This window comes from Plecotus auritus, assembly GCF_963455305.1.
Source record: "Plecotus auritus genome assembly, chromosome: 7".
NCBI classification, from domain to species: Eukaryota; Metazoa; Chordata; class Mammalia; order Chiroptera; family Vespertilionidae; genus Plecotus; species Plecotus auritus.
Window position 1 is genome coordinate 91,836,398 of NC_137774.1, and position 21,888 is coordinate 91,858,285.

At 40.6% G+C, this 21,888-nt stretch overlaps 1 protein-coding gene across 2 annotated transcripts in view; it reads left to right on the forward strand.

Annotated features, from left to right (window-relative positions):
* The window catches only part of POR (cytochrome p450 oxidoreductase), a 118,379-nt gene that overhangs the window by 50,065 nt on the left and 46,426 nt on the right, over positions 1-21,888 (forward strand). The window contains exon 1 of one of the 2 annotated variants that reach the window (XM_080680942.1): positions 2,686-3,449. The exons of the other annotated variant lie outside the window; for it this stretch is intronic. Within the exon in view, the coding sequence (XP_080537068.1) occupies positions 3,229-3,449 (221 nt within the window). The 5' untranslated portion in view covers positions 2,686-3,228. Of the gene's footprint in view, positions 1-2,685; positions 3,450-21,888 lie in introns of those variants that run through there. 2 annotated transcript variants of the gene reach the window in all.

The following is a 21,888-nucleotide window of genomic DNA, read 5'->3' on the forward strand; positions in this document are numbered from 1 at the left end:
CCCCCAGTGCACACATTTTTGTGCACCAGGCCTCTAGTTATTAATAACGAACTACAGTGTTCATTGATGACTGATTACTATAATCATGTTGCATTCATTTCCCTTAGGCCAGTGGTCGGCAAACTGCGGCTCGTGAGCCACATGCGGCTCTTTGGCTCCTTGAGTGTGGCTCTTCCACAAAATACCATGGCCTGGGCGAGTCTATGTTGAAGAAGTGGTGTTAGAAGAAGTTTAAGTTTAAAAAATTTGGCTCTCAAAAGAAATTTCAATCGTTGTACTGTTGATATTTGGCTTTGCTGACTGATGAGTTTGCCGACCACTGCCTTAGGCGCCTTATGTGCAGGCGCACCATTTCTCTCCACTAATACTAACAGTGAATATTTTAGCAGCCGATTGCCACGTCATTAGTCTTGGACTGACTTGTTTAGTGTGCACAACAGGCAATATTTCACTTTTGGAGAACAAAAAAAATACGTTTGTTTGCATTACGCTTATTAATTTGTGCAGTTATTCAGTGACTGGTAAGTTAATGTTCAAGAAAAAATATTAATTTTTATTAAAATGTTCTATTATTTTATGTTAACAATTACCAGGTGTACTGGTTAAGAATGCAGATTTTTTTCAATAGGTGGAGTTACACATATGTTGATATATATGCGATTTGATATGTATGCTATTTTGTTGTATTGACAAGCTTCAAAACTTCATATGTCAAATTTTCTGAAGGTGTTAACATCATAGATATTTTTACGCTTAAAAATGTCGAATTTCGTGCCAAAAAAAGAGCATTTGTGGGAAATTTTAATTCATTACTTTATTTTGAAGAAACAGTTATCGTATACTTCGGGAAGCTTATGGTGAACATGCTCCATCTCAAGATACTTATGAACGCTGGTTTAAATGCTTTAAAAGTGATGATTTCGATGTGAAAGACAAAGAACGTCCAGGTCAACAGAAAAAGTTTGAAGACCAACAAATTACAAGCATTATTGGATGAAGATGCATGTCAAACTCAAAAACAACTTGCAGAAAGATTAAACGTTGCTCAGCAATTTCTGATCGTTTACAAGCAATGGGAAAGATTTTAAAGGAAAGAAAATGGGTGCCGCATCAACTGAACGAAAGACAAATGGAAAACCGAAAAGTCATCAGTAAAATGTTGCTTCAACGGCACAAAAGAAAGTCTTTTTTGCATCGAATTGTGACTGGCGATGAAAGTGGGTTTATTTTGAGAATCCCAAATGCACAAAATCATGGGTTGATCCAGGTCAACCATCAACATTGACTGCAAGGCCAAATTGCTTTGGAAAGAAGACAATGCTCTGCGTTTAGTGGGATCAGGAAGGTGTAGTGTATTATGAGCTTCTAAAACCAGGTGAAACTGTTAATACTGATCGCTACCGACAACAAATAATCAATTTGAACTATGCTTTGATGGTAAAACGACCAGAATGGGCCAGAAGACACGGCAAAGTAATTTTGCTTCATGATGACGCACCATCACACACTTCAAAACCAGTTAAAGACACGTTAAAAGATCTTGCCTGGGAAGTGTTAACCCACCCGTTGTATTCACCAGACCTTGCTCCTTCAGATTACCACTTGTTCCGATCCATGGCACATGCACTTTCTGAACAGCACTTCAAAACGTACGAGGAAGTGGAAAATTGGGTCTCTGAATGGTTTGCCTCAAAACAAGAAAAGTTCTGTTGGGACTATTCACAAATTACCTGAAAGATGGGGGAAATGTGTAGCCAGCAATGGACATTACTTCGAATAAAGCATTTTTGATGTTTCTCTTAAAATTGTGTTGTTGTTTTTTTAATATATTTTATTGATTTTTTACAGAGAGGAAGGAAGAGGGATAGAGAGTTAGAAACATCGATGAGAGAGAAACATTGATCAGCTGCCTCTTGCACACCTCCTACTGGAGATGTGCCCGCGACCAAGTTACGTGCCCTTGACCGGAATCGAACCTGGGACCTTTCAGTCCGCAGGCCGACGCTCTATCCACTGAGCCAAACCGGTTTTGGCTAAAATTGTGTTTTCTTTGATTATGAAATCTGCATTATTAACTGGTGCATTTAGTACTCATTTATTTCAGCCCTTTGTATTCAGCATGTCTCTATTGAAATAAACCTATGTTTCTATGAAAATTGAAGCTTTTGTTTTTTTGTGGCCCACATAAAACTTAAACCTTGTTTATTTGGCCCCTTTGAATTTGACATGCTTGTTCTAAAGCAATGGCCACCCTCAGGAGGGCACATAATCTTGTTCACTATCCAGCGATTTTCAACTGGTGTGTTGTGGCATACTGGTGTGCTGCAAGAATTTTTAAAACATGCAATACCTACTTAGTCAGAGGAACTGACCTTAGACTGTCAAATAAAAAAATAACATCAACCAACACAATAGCCGTCTGGTGTGAATGAATCATACCTATTTTTTTGTCAGATCGGCAAAAAATGTGTTTTTTGGTGTGCTGAAGAATTTTAGTAAGTAGTTTATGTGTGCCATGAGATGAATGGGAAAGGTTGAAAATCGCTGCTGTAATCAGATCGCCGCCTTGCTTTCTCCCACCTTCATGCACTCTTCCTTACATTCCCTCCTTAATTCTAAATACATAAAAGAAGTTCCAAACTGTTATTTTTCTTAGTTTTTTATTTTATTTTTATTTTTCAGTCTGATGAGATCTTGCTTCCAGGATATTCTGTTTGGCTCAAATAAATGAGGTTTGGACATTCTTACATGGACACCTGTAACGTAAGCTGTCCCAAGGAGCCCTACGACGTCGAGGGTACCTTGACACCTATAATTTGGGAACCTCAGTAGAGGGTAGAGTGGGGAGTCTTACCCGGGACCAAAACAGCCAGGCTTTTCCAACCCGAGGCGCCAACTTCTGGTCCCTTCAGTCCTTGCCCCTGCCTGGTGACTTCCCGCCCCCGACCCAAGCAGGCCAGCATTCCAATCCGAGGTCGGGCAGGAGGGACCCGGACCACCTGTGCACGTAGCCTGGGTCAGGAAACAGGGCCGCGGGGGAGAAAAAGCGGCGAACACCTTCCAAGCGCGACCTACAGCAGGCTAGACACCGCGGTGCACAGCCATGGCCCCGTGGTGACCCATGAGAGGGTGGGCAGCGGCCCAGCGAACGCAACTAGGGTCACAGGAGAAGCGGTCCGCTCGGGAGTCCCGCCCGCCACAGAACCACGCGCCAGCTCTCGTGCCCGGATGCCCTGCCTGAACGCGGAGGGGGCGTGGCCTAGCGGCCCGTACCAAGGACACGGATTCGCAGGGGGAAAACCTGGCCCGGGAGCGCGCGGCCCTGTTGGGCAGGGCGGTGCCACCGATGGCCACGCCCCCACCCCCGCGTTAGGAGCGGGCGGTGGTAGCACCTCAGTGGTGCGGGCCTGGTCCGGCTCAGATTCGGGAGTGCTGCGGAGTAGCTCGAGGTAAGTGAGGGAAATCCAGGGTTCCTGGTTGGTAAAATACAGGCGCCAGGGCTCGGGGTGCCGTAGCTCCGCCGCCCGATGCCTTGTGGTCGCCGCGACCGCCCCGGCCGGTGGCGCTGGGCTGGGTCGCTGAGTGTCTCACCCGACGCTGGCACGGAAAGCGCGGCTCCAACCTCGGCTCATCCCGGGTGGACCTTCCCCTCGAACTGACCCCTTGCGGCGGCTTGAGGGTCATCTTTTCCACAACCGAGGATGCCAGACCAGCCCCTCGGGTCTCGGCGTCAGAGGGCGCCGGTTCCAGGGCCCGCGCTAACCCTCGGGCTAAGCCACTTTTCCTCTCCAAGCCTCAGTTTCCCCGTCGGTACAATGGATCTCCAGGCGGCAGTTTTGGGGGTAACTCACGTAGGAGGCGCCCTATGAGTGCGAATGGGACCCGAATCCTATCCAGCAGCATCAGGTGGGCTCAGTCAAGGGAGCAGGGCAGCCTGGCCTCTTCTGGGAATCACTTTGCGTGTGGTCGAGGCCCAGGCATCCCTGGGGAGTAGTGCCTGTCACAGGTAGGTGCCTTGGCAGCCGCTGCGACAGATATTTGCCGGACTCTGCTGGGCAGCCTTGACACCCTTACTTAGCTCTTGGGAGCTATTGGGTAAGAGGTCAAGGTCTCCTGGGCGACGGGTACTTGACCTTGCATTTTGCCTTTTATTTCTTAAGACTGATCACCATTGTGTAAGTTGGTGACCAGTACTGAGGAGATTGGGGCCATTTAAATGAACGTGACTGCCTCCTCTGTTGGACCTCCAAAATGCAGCCTTCCCTCTGAGCTTGGCCAAGCTAGAGAGTAGTGCTGGCACCAAGGGAGACAAGGCTGGAGTGGATGTTCTGGGTCTGAATCTTGGCACCTTGGCAGGACGCTTAACTTCTTGAGCCTCTGTTTCCTTCTCAGTAGCACAGGCAGTGATACATACAGCCCACTCTGCTGCCACCACAGGTTTGAGGTTCTGTGGATCCAAAGAGGGTCTTGAAGGGAGGGTGACATTGAGAACTTAAATTCCTTTAAGCTGAGCAATTAACTAACCTTCTGGGATTCATTGTCCTCACTGTGCAGTCCTATAATTCCTGTTTGGGGAGAAGCCATTGATTCATTAACTATGCACAAGTTCTGCCTACACAAATCCCCTTTGAATGATTGTGGGGTTGGCTTGATCAGGGAAACAGTCCAAAAGTCCCAGTAAAGGAGAAAACCCAGAAGGAATTACCGTCTTGTCTTTGTGTCCCTCTAAGGAGTTCTTATTTCCCTTTTGAGAGAGTGGTCAGTTCTTGAGCTTCTCATACTTCTCATACTCCTGATGTAGAAAGCTGCTTCACTGGGTACATAGCTTAATCATTATCTCAAGAGTCCAAAAAACAGATCTGCATTTCAGAGAATGGAGTATTAGCTTCCAGTTGTGTTGTGGTGTTGAAAACTTCAGAGTGGTCTTAACTCTAAAATTCTTCATGTCTAGCACGTTAAAAAAAAGGGCAGGTAGTTTTTAGATAAAAGGAACCCCAGAGTTATACTTCAGCACCTGGAGATAGCAGCATTGACTGCAGCCAACAGGAATCAGGCAGGTAACTACCCCTGGGTGGTATCCTATATAATAAAAGACTAATATGCAAATCGAACAGAACGACCGGTCGCTATGATGCACACTGACCACCAGGGGGCAGATGCTCAGTGCAGGAGCTGCCCCCTGGTGGTCAGCGCACTCCCACAGGGAGGTGTGCTGTTCAGCCAGAAGCTGGGCTCATGGCTGGCGAGCACAGTGGCAGTGGCGGGAACCTCTTCCGCCTCCATGTCAGTGGGACATCTGGGCTGAGGGACACCCCCCCCCCCCGTAAGTGCACAAATTTCATGCATGGGGCCTCTAGTGAGTTTATAATCAGCCACAGATGTCAGTTGCCTGAGGAACCTGAAGTTTTAGGACCTGCCAATGACTGGCTTGATCCTCTTTGAAATCAGGACCTGAGTAAGTCTGAGTGTACTTGGGAAATAGACTTTGAAATCAGAACTTCTTGACCAATCCTGAACATTTACTTGCTAAACACATGAACATTTTAAGTTAATAAGAATTTAGCTCTTAAGCAACTTCTTATTTTTTCCCTAATGGAAGCTTCTGTATAGTTGTAAGACCTTTAATAGTTCCAGAGAGCCCAGCTGTCCCTGCAATATCTCTGCTTCCTGTGATTTAGGAAGGAGCAGAGCACTGGATTGGGAGTCAGGGAACCTGAGTTCCAGCTGTGGCACTAGCACTGTTTCTTTTGGCAAACCCATGGACCTCAGTTTAGTGCTTTGGGATTTAATTTGTATGTCTGATACATTTGAAAGTTACAACCAGAAAACAGTAAAATGGAGAAATGACTTTCCATATAACTATTTTTCTGTTTACAAAAATATTAAGTCCTCATTATTTTAAAAACTATTACAGAAATATGCACTATAATGAACATCCTGCATAGCCTTTCACTGAGACAAAAAAAAAAAAAATCACTGCTAGTGGTGTAGTATATATTCTCCAGATATTTTTCTTTGCATATAAAAAACATTTATTATCTGTTTTTAACTTAAAACAACAGAACCTTTTTACTATTTTAATTTTAAACAAAAACTTAGATATAACTAATCATACTGTTCTGAGGCTTGCTTTTTATTACTTAACATGAGGTCTTTCTATATCACTATGTAGAGAACCAACTCATTCTTTTTTAAAGCCTCATTCTTTTTTTTTTTTTTTTTTTTTTTTTAATCTTTATTGATTTCAGAGCCGGGGGAGGGAGAGAGAGAAACATCAATGATGAGAGAGAATCATCAATTGGCTTCCTCCTGCATGCCCCTTACTGGGGATCCAGCCCACAACCCATGACCTCCTGGTTCATAGGTCGATGCTCAACCACTGAGCCACACCTACCAGGGTAAAGCCTCATTCTTTTAAAAATGACAGAATATTCTAGTAAGCAGTATTATTGGAAAAAAATTTATGTGGTTTGTAGCTTTTTGCTATTATGAATTCTCGATGAGTGTCTTGTTCTTTATCTTGTGCAATTGGGCAAATATTTTTGTATAATGAAAGAACTGGAACAATGTGAGCTTTTAAGTGAGTTCAGTTAACAATTATTGACTATGTACCAGGCAGTTTTTGAAATGTCATGGGTATAGCAGTGACCAAAACAGACAAGTCCCCCATAGATCTGATTGTCTAGTGTGTGTGTGTGTGTGTGTGTAGAGGGCGGGGGGGGGTGGGGGGAAGACAAATAACACATATGGTTTTTCAAATGGTGATAAATAATTTGGGATTTAACTTTTTATTTTATGTAAGATTCATTAAAAAATTAAAATCAGCCCAGCTGGCATGGCTCAGTGGTTGACCCATGAACCAGGAGGTCACAGTTCGATTCTCGGTCAGGGCACATGCCCAGGTTGTGGGCTTGATCTCCAGTGTGGGGAGTGCAGGAGGCAGCCGATCGATGATTCTCTCTCATCATTGATGTTTCTGTCTCTCTCCCTCTCTCTTCCTCTCTGAAATCAATAAAAATATTTTAATAATAATAACAATAAAAGTATATTAAAAAAACAAAATCAGAAGAAATGAAATGGAGAAATTACTTTTTATAAAAATGTATTTTTTTCTGTTTACAAAAAATTTTAAGTGCTCATTATAAAAAAGAATGTCATAAAAATATGCAATATAGACAGTGAATGTCCTTCATAGCCTTACACTGAGACTTTTTTCCCCCTACGGAGAAAAATAATGCAAAAGAGACAGAAAGAGAGAGAGAAGAGTGTTTGTAGAATGGTGTGACTTTAAATGTCAATAGGTATTGTCAAATTCCCCTCCAAAAATGATACCTTGTTATGTTCCCACCAACAGAGACTCATCATTTTAAAATTCATAATTCTAAGGCCAGTTGCAAATAAAAGAGAAGCTTTATTTCAGAAAAATTTGTGCCAGACTGTACAAAATTTATATTATGTATGCCCACTGTGTGTGCACATACAAACATACACATGTATATATTTTAAGTTCTTCTAATGACTCCAAAAGCTGGTGTTTCTTTGCCCACTTCATAGCTGGGGAGGGATCTCAGCAATGAAATAATTTGCTCAAGGTTGTGAGGGTGAAGCTGAGGCCTCATCCAGGGCCATCTTTTTCCAGGGTCCTCACTCCTCTTTTTGTGCTGTATCTCATTTTCTAAGAGGATTGTTTTTTTGTTTGTTTGCTTTGATGGAAGGAGAATCTCCTAATACATATAAGTACTTAATAACATGATTATTTGTCCTCACTTGCAATACTGCAAAGCACAATAAGCATGTCTTTCTTGTATGTTTCACTGTACATTTAATTATAGTGTAAGAAACTTAAATAAATATCTGATAGATAATGGCAGTTCTTTATTATTCTTATTATATAGGCTACAGAACAAAATTCATTTTTCTGGACAATTCTGTTATCTGGCATTTGACAGAAACTTGGACTCATTGGGTAGGTAGGGAGAAGCTCCTGGGTCAGTCAGCTTAGCAGTTTATACAGGGAGTGGCCCACACCAGGCCTTACTTTCTTCATCAATGAAGTGAGGAATGAAGGACTATTTCCCCTTCTTCCCTGGAACAGCTCAGAGATGTTTATACATATTTCTGCAGTAATGCTCCCTTGGCAGTGTTTCTGTCCTGTGGAATGACACTTACAAAACACTTATTTGGTCTTCCGGGTCTAAGCTTCTATGTTTAGGGCCTGGTTTAGGCACTTGCGAACTCTGCGGGAAAGGGGAACAAACATAAAGTAAACAATTATGGCAGAGCCTTGAGTTCATTCTCGAGATAAATACATATGAGGTGCTTATCCTTGGTGCTGAGCCTGGTGTGTGCTGGGGAGCATTCAGGATGAGCTGTCCTTATGTGGGGGGAGTCTTGCAAGTCCCCAGAGAAGAGGTGACATTTGAGTTGGGTCTTGGAGGGTAGGTAGGGAACCCACCAAGGCACACCCCTTCTGGGGGGTGTAAGGTGTAGTTTGCATGAGGGTTGGAGTGATTAGGGCTTACCTGAAGGTGGCTGTGAACAGGGAAGGTGGCTGTGAACAGGGAAGGTGGCTGGGATGGGAAGGCCTTTAAATAAGCCAGTGATGTGACTGGCACGGAAGTGTTTTCCTGTATTGAATATCCAGACTTTCTTCTTGTCCAATATCTTTCTCTCTGAGTGACTTCATCATTTGGGAATCTAACTCTGCCTGAATCTGTATCATACCATTTTAGAGCTCCACATCCTAAAAGGTTTTTTCCTTTTCCACCCCCTCCCCACATGAGGTGGTTACATTAATTGTATAACTGTTGGTGTGTGTGTGTGTGTGTGTGTGTGTGTGTGTGTGTGTGTGTGTGTGTGTGAAGGTGGCAGAGGCTTCCCATGGGCAAACCATGGCTCTTTGAATTTTAAAAAATACGTTTTTATTGATTTGAGAGAGAGAGGAAGAGGGTAGAGAGAGAGAGAAACATTGATGTGAGTAACATCCTTCGGCTGCTTCCTGCATGCCCCCTACCTACATTGATTTTATCACCCCTCCTTTGATCAAGCCAGCAACCCAGGCATGTGCACTGATCAGGAATTGAACTGGTGACCTTTTGGTGCATGGGATGATGCTCAACCAACTGAGCCACACCGGCCAGGGCAAACTATGGCTCTTTGAAGATTAGTGGCTCCTGTTGGTTGGGTCCATTGGAGCCAGGTTCATCAGCCTCTGTTATGCATGGTTGGTGTGGCAGCTTGGTTAATGCTTGGGTATGTTTTGAACAAAGCACCTGGGGGACCTTCTGAGTGGCTTATGGAGAAAACTGCTGATGTGGGGGGCTTATTTATTTTACCTGTAAAGATGACTATGTTGGGGAGAAATATAAGCATTATCTTGTAATTGTGGTGCTGGAGGGTGAGGCATTCTAATATCCTTTGCACAGTGTCTGTGCACAGCTTAGAGAATGTACAGATGCTCCCAGAAATTAATCAGTTTCAAGACTAGAATATAATGTTGGGTCAAACTCTGGTGCCATCAGCTGTGGACTGTTTCTCAGAGAATTGGATTCTTTAGGAGACATCCTGTGGTAGAAAAATAGAATGGAAGTAGTTGGCTTTTGTCTACCTGGTTGTAATAACGGGGAAATGGATTCTGTGGAGTGTGCCCTCTGATGTGGGACTTATATAATTTACTTCCAGGTGACATTTATGAATTATGTTTAGTCATTTTTTAATCTCCCCATAGCTTTATCTTTAGTGCCTTTTCCTGTGGTCCTGCCCACCCCACCCGGTTTGCCAAGATCAGCCTTCCACATTCCCTCTTCCTTTGGTGCTTATGTATGAGCACCATGATCTTGCAGTACTTCGATCCTCACAAGCACACATCATCATTGCATTGAGTAGGCTGGATCTGTACAAAGGTTTGAGGACAGTAGGAACACATGAACTCGTTCTCACCTTCTCTAAACCCAGATTTGCTCATTTTGTATCTTAGGTCATTTAGGGTCAGTTTCTAACACTGCAAAGAGGGATGATGGTTCTTGAATATACAGGAGAATATATTAGCCAATTGTGCGTGGGGAGTGGGGGGCATTTAGGTGGGGACACATTCCAGGCATAGAGTCAGGGATTTGTGGTCTTGTAAGGAAGAGCATTTGTTGGTTTCGGAACCTTTGCAGTGTTATGTGGACCTGTTGGATGACGTTCCTTAGGTAATATAACTTGCAAACTCTAAAAGGTCATTTAGCATGACAACAGAGATGAAAAAGCCCATGGCCCATGGCCTACCTGGAAACCCCACCAGCAAGATCTCATCCCAATTAGTGACCTCACCATCTTCCAGGTCTCTAAAGCTCTAAGGACAAATGACATCTGTCCCTTTTTCCTGTCTTCGTTCTGGATTTCCACCATGTTGCTGTCCTTTCATTGTTTTTGTCTTTGAATCTCTTTCCACTGCCATAGCCTTATTGTAGCCCCTTGTTATTTCCTGGTTGTGCTAGACCCATAAGTGGCCTTCTGAGTCCGTAATTCCTTCCCCACTCTGAAGACCTGCCCATGGTACCATTGCTAGATTGATCTCACAGCCCTATTTTTTGTTTTTAATCCTCACCCAAGGATATTTTTTCCATTGATTTTTCTTTTCTTTCTTTTCAGAGAGACTGGAAGGGAGGGAGGGAAGGAAGGAGAGAGGGAGAAAGAGAGAAACATTGATGAGAGAAAGAGATACATTACTTGGTTGCCTCCTGCATGTGCCCAGACCAGTTTTGTGCCCTTGACCAGGAATTGAACCTGTGACCCTTTGGTGTGCAGGCCTATGCTCTAACCAGTAGCAACACCAGCCAGGGCTTACAGCCCTGTTTTTATCACCCCTCCTTTGCTCTAGAATTTACAATTGCCCTCACTGTCTTATTGTTTTGTGTTTTTCTTCCCTTTCCATCTACTTCCATAAAGGATATGGACGTAGCTTATAATAAAACGAGTCTAAATCTCCCTCTGCCTAATGGCAATATGCTTGGAGTAGACTGTGAATTCAGTGAGGACAGGGAACTTCTCATCATTTCCATGAGTATGAGCCAGTGCATGCAGCAATGCCAGGTGTAAAGGTAGTCATTCACTAAATACTAACTGGGTGAATGAAGGAATAAATAGATAAATGACTGATTATGCTTTCTCTCTCCCAAGTATACTGCTAAGCTTTCTTCTGCATATTGACTGTTAATATTGAGTCTTATCTGTATTTTTCAAGATTATTCTAAGGTGCCACCTGAACTTTTTATAGGATTTTAGTTTTCCATGTAGGTGTAAAATTGTAAATGTTTTAAGTTCTTCCAGCAATTGATAGTTTATTAAAAATTTAATTCAGTAATTATTAAGAAGAGAAAGAACTTGAGTCCCCATCCCACAGTAGTCTACGTCTATTTAGATATTTCTAGGTCAGCTACCTGGATGCCAAAAACATGAATAAATTTATTTATTTTAAAAATTCTAATGAAATGAATAAAAGGGATCTAGTTTAACCTTTGAATGTATGTTGTAAGTCAGGTCCTGTGTTGGATGTTTTATGTCCAATGTGATGATCATAACTCTGTGGATGGTCAACGAGGGGACTGAGGTTGAGTGATAAGTAATGTCATAAGTAAAGGGCCCCCATGGCTTGTAGATGGCATATTTGGGGTTTGAAGCAAGGTCTGTTTACCTGTAAAGCCCATGTTCTTTCATGGCTCACCTGGCTTTTAAGTTTGTTGACTGTCAAGGCCCACACTCTTTTCAGCAAAACCATTGAGAGAAGGACCCTGAGAGGCAGGTAATTGTACCAAAAATCAGTCAAGGGAAGCTATTATGATTGAGCAGGTGTTTGTAGAGCATTTCATGTGTACTAGGCCCTCTTTGAGATGCTGGGACTGAATATGTGTGTACAAGATCTATAGGATGATGATGGCTTAAGGGCAGGGGTGGAGGGAATATTCTAAAGAACAGAAGAGCATGACCCACAGGTAAGTAGCCCTTTCTGGGACCCATCTTGGGTTAAGGACAGAGAACTTTAGGCTCTAGTATAATAGTAAGGGCAGATATAGGGGATGGGAGCAAGAGAATAGATTCAGAGTGATGTATTTTATCATCAGGGGTAAAGCGGGAGAATCCGGGAAAGTGAGTACAGAGGGACCCTTTGCCAGAAGTAGGAAACAGACAGTCACAGTGGAGGTCCTGAGGTTTTTAAGCACATCTTATGAGTAGTGTCCTGCCATTTTGCTATGAAAATTGAAAAGCCTGGCTTGGCTTCTTGCCCCTTAGTGGGTGACTTTAAGCAGAACCAAGAGTTCTCAGAAGGAAGCACCGGTTCTGTTCAGATGCTCATGGCTAAAGAGCCAGCATGCTGTATCATTGTGTGTGGAGTGATAACTCTGGTTTGGAAGATTTTATTGATTCAGTAATTGGGCAAATATATGTATTGAGCACCATGTTATGCCAGGCTTCTTGATCACTAGGGGAACAGAAATACAGGATAGCTCCAGCCACACACCAACTTCTACCATGCCTCTAGGGTGTATTTAATTTTGAGTAATACTTTCACCTGATGGTACAACCAGGATGCCAACTGCAAAATGAATCCCAGGTCATTAAGGAAGCAACTTCTATTTGTAACTTTGCCTTGTTCTAAAAAGGTTTCGAAGGGCATGCAAGTGGATGACAGAGTGGTTCTATTGCCAGTTACCCTGGTTTGAATCCTGCTTCTACCACATATCAATTCCCTGACTTTGGACACAGACTTGAATCTTTGAGATAATTATGGTTCCTATACGTCAGAGGGCCTTGTAAGGATGAAATGAAATAGTAGAATGTAATAGTTTAAGTGCTTAATTATATTAATTATTGTTATAGTATTTATTTAGGAAAAAAAATAGATGAGACAAATAGAAAATGGTGGGGGTGGGGAGAATGGAACCTAGGGTTAAGGATACATAGTATAGAGGTTCTTCCATGATTTCCAGAGCAAAAAAGGGAAGAAAAGCCCAGAATGGGTATGAGATTTCTTTTTGGGGTGATGAAACTATTCTGGGATTAGCAGTGATGGTTGCACAATGGGTGAATATACCATTAAATTATACACTTTAGAATGGTGACTTTTATGGTAAGTGAATTATATCTGTATTTTAAAAAGTCCAGTTTATAGGTCATGAATCCTTGAGCAGCTAGACTCCTAGTAGTTCTGCTGCTGTCTCCTCATCACGTTGAACAAGCTCTACACACCTGTGGCAGACACTTACTGCTCACTGCATATTTCTGTGCTCCCCCACATTTCTTATCCCTCTTGAGGTTAGCTTTGGCTAGCAACCTCTGAGAGGGAGTAATATGTGTCACTTCTGGCCTGAAGCATTTAAGACCTGGGGCTGATTCCTCCCATAGTCTTCTCCCCATCTCAGAAAACCTAGAAGTTATATGCTGAGGTGGTGAAGTCACAAGGAAAAAGCTGCTTGAACTACCTAGACCCTTTATGGAGGTCAAGTGCAGAGCAGTCACCTTGCCTACACTGGACATTGCATAAGTATGCATTAAGGCACTTGGGTATGGGTTGATGCTTAGAGGAGGACACCTTTCCCCTCACACAGGTGTACTATTTGATGTGGTAGGCGTCTTTTCTAACAGGAAGCCACAGCAGATGCAGTGGCGCCGTGGTTCTTAAAACTCAGCTGTGTCCCCACAGCCCGCTGCAGCTGAGTACACAGCTCTCCTCATAGTGTCTGTCAGAGGGAGCATTACACTGTCAGTGTCAGGAGCACCTTGAGTGACCTAGTATACCTGTCCCAGGTGACAGCATGGTATAATGTCAGGCCAGCTTCAGAGGAGTTTATCTTCCTACTCATTAAGAGAACATGGTCAGGGCAATATGAAACTGTCATTAGCCAGTGGTTTATGCTGATACACAGTCTTGTAGATGGGGTGTATTCATTGTGGATGCTTTTATAGACACTGCAGGACAGTCCTCTATCACCATGGCATCTGTTTATTACTGACTGGTTTATATTGTTGTGAGTTTTTAATAACTCTGTTAAAATGGTTTGGAACAAGTACAGGCTACTGTTTACGCCACAGCAAACAGGTGAAGTTGGATTAAATGCCATAGTTTTTCCGTTCTGGCCAGTGGAAGATTGCAGAGATTGAGCTGATGTTGTCTAATGATGGTAGAAAAATGGGGACAGAGGGACACTGGGGTTTAGCAAGAGTTCTGAGTTCTAAGCTATGTGGGGTATTTTGTGTGTGTGTTTGTTAATCCTCACCCAATGATATTTTTTCCATTGCTTTTCAGAGAGACCGGAAAGGAGGGAGGGAGGGAGGGAGAAACAAACATCCGTGTGACATATGATTGGAATTGGTTGCCTCAGAGGCTTTTGTGAGCACAGTGCTTTTTAGAGTTGCTCTCTTCTCTCCTGGTTAGCAATGGGTCTTATAGAGCAGTTGTTCTCAACCTTTCTAATGCCACGACCCTTTAATACAGTTCCTCATGTTGTGGTGACCCCCAACCATAAAGTTATTTTCGTTGCTACTTCATAACTGTAATTTTGCTACTGTTATGAATCGTAATGTAAATATGTGTGTTTTCTGATGGTCTTAGGCGACCCTGCTAGCGGTTCTCAACCTGTGGGTCGCGATCCACAGGTTGAGAACCGCTGCTGTAGAGCCTAAGACCATCAGAAAACACAGATATTTACATTATGATTCATTAACAATAGCAAAATTACAGTTATGAAGTAGCAACGAAAATAACTTTATGGTTGGGGGTCATCACAACATGAGGAACTGTTTTAAAGGGTCGTGGCATTAGAAAGGTTGAGAACCACTGTTATAGAGGGAGAGCTGCAAAGAAATGTTAAAAATGAATTGCTTTTTGGAAAATTATTTGACAGCAACTCAAGAGCCTTAAAAATACTTATTTCTATTGATTCAGAAATATTTCTAAGATAAGCTCAGAAACTATTTTTAAGGAAGTAATTAGAGGTGCATGAAGATTTATCTTGAAAAAATATTCATCATGTTTATCACGGCATTATTTGTTACATTGGAAAAAATGATTATATTTATAGACTGGAATAACATTTGAGAATTTACAATGTTTACAATTTAATAAATGAAAAAAGCAAAACAAAATTATATGTAGTATACTTGGGGTGGTGAATACACAATATGGTATACAGAGATGATGTATTATAGAATTATACACCTGAACCCTATATAATTTTTTGAATTCTTACCCAAGGATATGTTTTTATTGGTATTAGAGAGAGGGAAAGGGAGAGGGAGAGAGAAAAACATCAATGTGGGAGAGAAACATGGATTGGTTGCACCCTGACCAGGGATTGAACCTGCAACGTTGGTATGTGCTCTAACTGGGAATTGAACCCGTGACCTTTTGGTGTATGGAATGATGCTCCAAGCTGAGTCACACCACAGGGCAAAACCTATATAATTTTATTAACTGATGTCACCCCAATAAATTCAATTTTTAAAAATCTGGAAAATTGAAAATAAATTTAAAAAATTGTATGTAGTATGCACTCAATAATATTAAAAATAAATATATCTTTATAGTATACATGTAAAAAAATGGGTAGAACATAAACAAATAGTAGGTGTTTGGATTGCATTTTCTTTAACTTTGTTTTTTAATGTAGCATATCTCTTCAGTAGGCAGATATTATTCTTGGCTCTTTATTCTGAAATTGTTTCAGATTTACAGAGAAGTTGCCAAAATAATCCAAAGAATTCTTGAATACTCTTCAATTAAAATTCCTAAGTATTAACATTATTCTGTGTTTGCTTTATCATTTTCTCTGTCTATACATGTTTTTAAACATTTTTTATTGACCTAGTTGAGATATGGTGCTCATTTATTCCTAAGTACTTAAGTGTTTATTTTCTAAAAATCAAGGTCATTTTCCTACATAATCATAGTACAATAATCAGTATCAGGAAATGAACATTGTAAATACTATATTGTCTAAACATAGAGTTTTTTTCAAATTTTGCCACTAATGTCTTATAACAAAAGAAAAACAATTTTTTTCCTGGTCCAAGATTTCATTTAACTGTAACCACTTTTTAGTTTTCTTTGATGTAGACTGATTCCTCAGTCTTTTTCTGTCTTTTATGACCTTGACATTTTTGAAAAAGTCATGCCATTTCTTTGTAGAATATTCCTCAGTTTGGATTTGTCTGATGTTTCTTCATGATAAAATTAAGGTTATGTATTTTTGGCAGGATATCACAGAAATGGTATTGTGTACTTAGGAACACAGGAACATCATATCAGGTGGCAGGTGATGTCACTTTTCCCCAATATTGGAGCTGTTAACTTTGATCACTTGGTTATGGTGGTGTCAGCCAGGTTCTCCATTATGAAATTCTATTTTCCCCTATGTAACAATCAGTTTCTCAACAAACTTTTACCCACAAGTTTTAGATTCATAATTTTTTTTAATATTTTTTTTTATTGATTTCAGAGAGGAAGGAAGAGGGAGAGAGAGATAGAAACATCAATGATGAGAGAGAATCATTGATTGGCTGCCTCCTACATGCCCCCCACTGGGGATCGAGCCTGCCACCCGGTCATGTTCCCTTGACCAGAATTGAACCTGGGACTCTTCTCTCTACCGAGCCAAACCGGCTAGGGCTAGCATTCATAATTCTTGTCTGAGATAGTTATAACTATGGTGGTTGCTAATTAGTGGTTTTCTGTCTTTCATTTCTTCTACATTTATTAGCTGGCATTCTTCTGTAATGAAGAACTTTCTCTTTTTGCCCATGTATTTATTCATCTATATATATATCAGTATTGACTCATAGGTTATTTTTTTCATCCTATGGGTTATAATCTGTCACTATGTTCTTTATGTTCAAATCGTCCCAGATTTGGCCAGTGAGTCAACGCCCCCATCCTCGTAGATTTCGGACATGTCCTATCATTACTCAAGCCCTTCCCTATTATTTAGCACAGCAAAATGCTTCAGGTTTATTCACTACTTTTCCTTCCCTAATTCTGGAGTCAGCCATTTTTCCAAGGAGCCCTGGTTCCTTTAGATGGAGAATGGTTTAGAAACCAAGATGGCTCCTTGTTCCTGAGTTAAGTCTAGGCCCTCTCAGCAGAAAAAACTAGGAAATACACATAATCATATACATATGTCTAGATCTATCTTAATATATTTTTTAAAAAACATTGTGCACATGGATACCTCCAATTTCAGTCCAACACCACAGTGTTCATTTCTCATTCTCTCTTCCCATATTTGTAACTTCCTTCTTCAGTATGCTATCCAGCTCCCATATATTTATTTTTAGTTTCCAAAGTAGCACATGACTATCAGATGTCTCATTATAAAAGGACAGACAAAGCAAAGCTCTCTTTAGATACCCACCACCCCAATCATATTCTAGACATTCAGGAAATCACCATTATATTGTACCTATCCTCTTGGATCATTTTCTGGAGAAATATGTAATTTTCCTTTTATTTCACTAATTGCTTCATAATGAGGATATGACTTTCTTTTTTATTTAATGTGTTTTGGCAGTCTAACGTGCCATTAATTTCATCTAATTATTTTTAACTACTGCACAGCATTCTGTAATTTGGATTGAAAACATAGCAGTGCTGCAGTGAACATGTCACTGGCCCAGTGAGAGGCACATTCCAAGAAGGGAATCCCTGGACCTGGGGGCCAGGGTGTGTGTGTGTGTTTTTTTTCCCATAAGAAAATAGCTTTAAGAATATTTTTCTGATTAGGTAAATAACACATGCTTATTATTTTTTTAAAAAAGACTGTAAATAATACATTAAACATAAAGTGGGGGAAAAATAAACTCTCACCCCTGACATAATATTTTTGTGATGATCCTTTTATATATCATCTTTTGCATACACATACATAAATATTTACATCATTGGGGCCATAGCACATATGCTATTGTATTTTAGATGCTTACTTATTTTGCAGTAACTTGTGTATAGTAAGTTTCACAAACCTTCAATGTACAGCTTCACGAATTTTTATATAGATCAGCTCCCCCTGTAACTACCCTGGAAATACCAGGTCAAGATACACATTGTCCAGCATGCCAGAAGCTTCCCTTTTGTCTCCTACTCATGACCCTTGCTCCAAAGATAACCACTATTCTGATATCTATCACCATAGATTACTTTGTCTATTCTTGAAGTTAAACTATAAATGTTTGGTCCTTTTTCATATTTGACTTCTCTCATTCAATATTACATCTGTTGAGATTCATCGTATTATTGCATGTAGCAGTAGGTCATTTGTTTTCATAGCATAGCTGCAGCTACTTAATTTTTGGTTGTTGTTTATTTCTTATTCAGAACTTTTAATAGTAACAGCTACATTTATTACATGCTCTGTGCTAGGCACTGCTCTAAACCTTTACAAATGCAGCTTACTTAACCCTCACAATAACCCAATTAAGTCAGTACTATTATTGTAATAACATGTCCATGACTATCAGGTTAAAGTAGTTCTCTATTATTCCCAGTCTGCCCAGTGTTTTCATCATGAATGGATGTTGAATTTGTTAGATACTATTTCTCCATCTATTAAGATGATCATATGGTGTTTTTTTTTTTTAAGCCTATTTGAGTAAATTATATTGTTTTTGAATATCAAACCAACCTTTATTCCTGGAGTAAACTCCATTTGATCATGATGTAGTATCTTTTTTATAAGTTGTAGTATCTTTTTAAATTTGCTAATATTTTAGATTTTTGCATCTATGTTTTAAGGTATGTTGGTTTGTAGTTGTTTTTTGTTTTCTTTTGGTACTATCTTTGTCTGGTTTTGGTATTAGGGTAACACAGGCCTCATAAAATGAGTTGGAAAATCTATTTCTGACAGGTGTTGTATATAATTGGTATTATTTCTTCCTTAAATGTTTAGAATTTACCAATGCTATCTGCTCCTGGTATTCATTTTTGGTGAAGTGTTTTAACAATGGAATTTGGATTATTTTAAACTTTTCAGGTTATCTATTTTTCTTGGATGAGCTCTGATAGTGTATGTTTATAAAGAAATTTGTCCATTTCATCTAAGTTATCAAATGTTAGCATAATGTTGTTCATAATTTCCCATGTTACCATAGTAATGTCTCTAGAATCTAATGATGTCTCCTCTTTTATTCCCTATATTAGTAATTTATGTCAAACCCCCCCCCCCCCCCGCTTTTTTCTTATTAGCTTGGCTAGAGATTGATCCTATTTGAAGACAATGTATCTAGCAAGAGTTCTATAAATTCAAATCTAGTTGAGAATTTAAGGAATTTTTTTAGAGAGAAAATCTTTTTTATTTAAAGATGCTTTTATTAATATTATTTAGGGAGGAAATCAGAATGGACTTCAGAAGTAGACACACATTTTATTTTATTTATTTATTTATTTTTGTAGACACACATTTTAATTTAGTCTCTACAACTTACCACATCACACAAACCATTTAAACTGATCTGAGCATTGAGCTCATCATTTTAGGCCATAATAGTAATTTCCGTGGGAGGTGGCTGACATAGTAACATACATACACCCAAGAAGTGCCAGGCCCCATGCTTGCTTATAGTGGGCAACCACTGCTACTCTTATTTAACAAAGTGAGGAATTGGAAACAACCCTGCTAAAATTGCCCATTTGTGGAGTATCCCCCCATTTTCCTGGGGCAGGTTAGTCACTTCTCTATCCTCACAGCACTGTGGTTTTATTGCATTTCTCACATTTGACTACAGTGTTTTCTGTGTTTCCTTGACCAGATTGTGAACTTTTGCATAGCAGAGCTGTGCTTTTCTCTCTCGTGTCCGTATATATTTATGTGATCAAAAATATTTCAATGAATGAAGAATAGGGAAGTAATTAAGTAAGTAATGGTACATCAAGTCAGTAGACTATTGGACAGCCAAAGGAAATATCCTTATAAAGGGTCCTCTAGCAGCATGAAAAAAAATGTTTATAAAACAGAATACATTTTCTTTGTTTTAAAGTTCCCTTTTTTTAAAAGTATTTTTTAAATTGATTTCAGAGAGGAAGGAAGAGGAAGAGAGAGATAGAAACATCAATGATGAGAGAGAATCATTGTTTGGCTGCCTCCTGCACGCCCCCCACTGGGGATCGAGCCCGAAACCTGGGCATGTGCCCTTGGCCAGCATCATACCTGGGACCCTTCAGTCCACAGGTCAATGCTCTATCCACTGAGCCAAACAGGCTAGGGCTGGCCTGGCTTTTAATCAAACATTTGAGCAGGGTGAGACAAGTCTGGGAAGTGGTGGCTGTGCAGGGAGAGTCTGGAAATTCTGGCACAAATGGTTGTTGAGGTGCCTGAGTCCTGCATTCCTTTTCCTCTCTGTCACTGTTTGCAGATACCGAGTCCTCCCTCTTGGAGCCAGAAGGAGCAGTGAAAGTACCATTAGGGAGCAGCATCTGTGCAGCCCGAGTTGTGTCTTTTTTATTTATTAATTTTTGAGGTGGGGCGGGGGGGAAGAGGGAGAGAGAGAAAGATATATGGATTTGTTGTTCCACTTACTTATGCATTCTTTGGTTGTTTCTTGTATGTGCCTGGACCAGGGATCAAACCTGCAACCTTGGTGTACTGAGAGAACGCTTTAACCAACTGAGCTACTCAGCCAGGGCCTGGAGTTGGGTTTTAAAGACATAATTAGGACATGATAATGGTGTGCTGGGGGGAGCCAGGCCATTTACCCGGTAAGAAGCTCCTTGATAACGCTGAGACAACTCTGTGTGAAGCACAGACTGTTGTTAGGACCAGTTTTTGTTTGTTTTTAATTAAATTAAATTAAATTTTATTTTATTTCCATCACCATTCATCCTCCTATACCCTCTACCACTTCCACCCACCTCCCTCTCCCCAGTCCCCAGTCACCACACTGTTGTCTGTATCCATGAGTGCTTTGTCTTGTTTTTCTTTTTTTTTTGCTCAGTCCCTCCATGCTTCCTGCCAACCCCCACCCTGAGAGCTGTCAGCCTGCTCTCTATCTGTGAGTTTGTCTCTGTTTTGCAAGGTAGTTTAGTTTGTTCATTAAATTCCACATATAGTGAAATCATATGGTACTTGTCTTTCTCTGACTGGCTTATTTCACTTAGCATAATGTTCTCCAGATCCATCCACATTGTTTCAAAGGGTAAAATTTTCTTTTCTTTTTTTTTTTTTTTTTACAGCTGAGTAGTATTCCATTGTGTACTAGTAAATGTACCCTAGCTATTTTATCCACTCATCTACTGATGGACACTTGGGCTGCTTCCAAATCTTCGCTATTGTAAATAACATTGCAATGAACATAGGGTGCATATATTCTTTCGAATTAGTGTTTTGGGTTTCTTTGGATAAATTCCCAGAAGTGGAATCACTGGGTCATAAGGCAGTTCCCTTTTTAATTTTTTGAGGTAAAAAGCTCCATACTGTTTTCCACAGTGGCTGTACCAGTTTGCATTCCCCACCAACAGTGCACAAAGGATCCCTTTTCTCCATCCTAACCAACACTTGTTGATGGTAGCCATTCTTACAGGTGTAAGGTGATATCTCATTGTGGTTTTAATTTGCATTTCTCTGATGGTTAGTGACATTGAGCATCTTTTCATGTCTATTGGTCATCTGTATATCCTCTTTGGAAAAGTGTCTATTCAGGTCCTTTGCTCATTTTTTAATTGTTTTTTTTTGCGTTGAGTTTTATAAGTTCCTTATAAATTTTGGATATTAATCCCTTATCAGGGGAATATGTTTTCCCATTCAGTTGCTTGTCTTTTCATTTTGTTGATGGTTTCCTTAGCTGAGCAAAAACATATGGGACCAGTTTTTTTAAATGAAAGAGTTAGTACTTCACCCTTCCTGCCATTTTCATTTTCAGAGA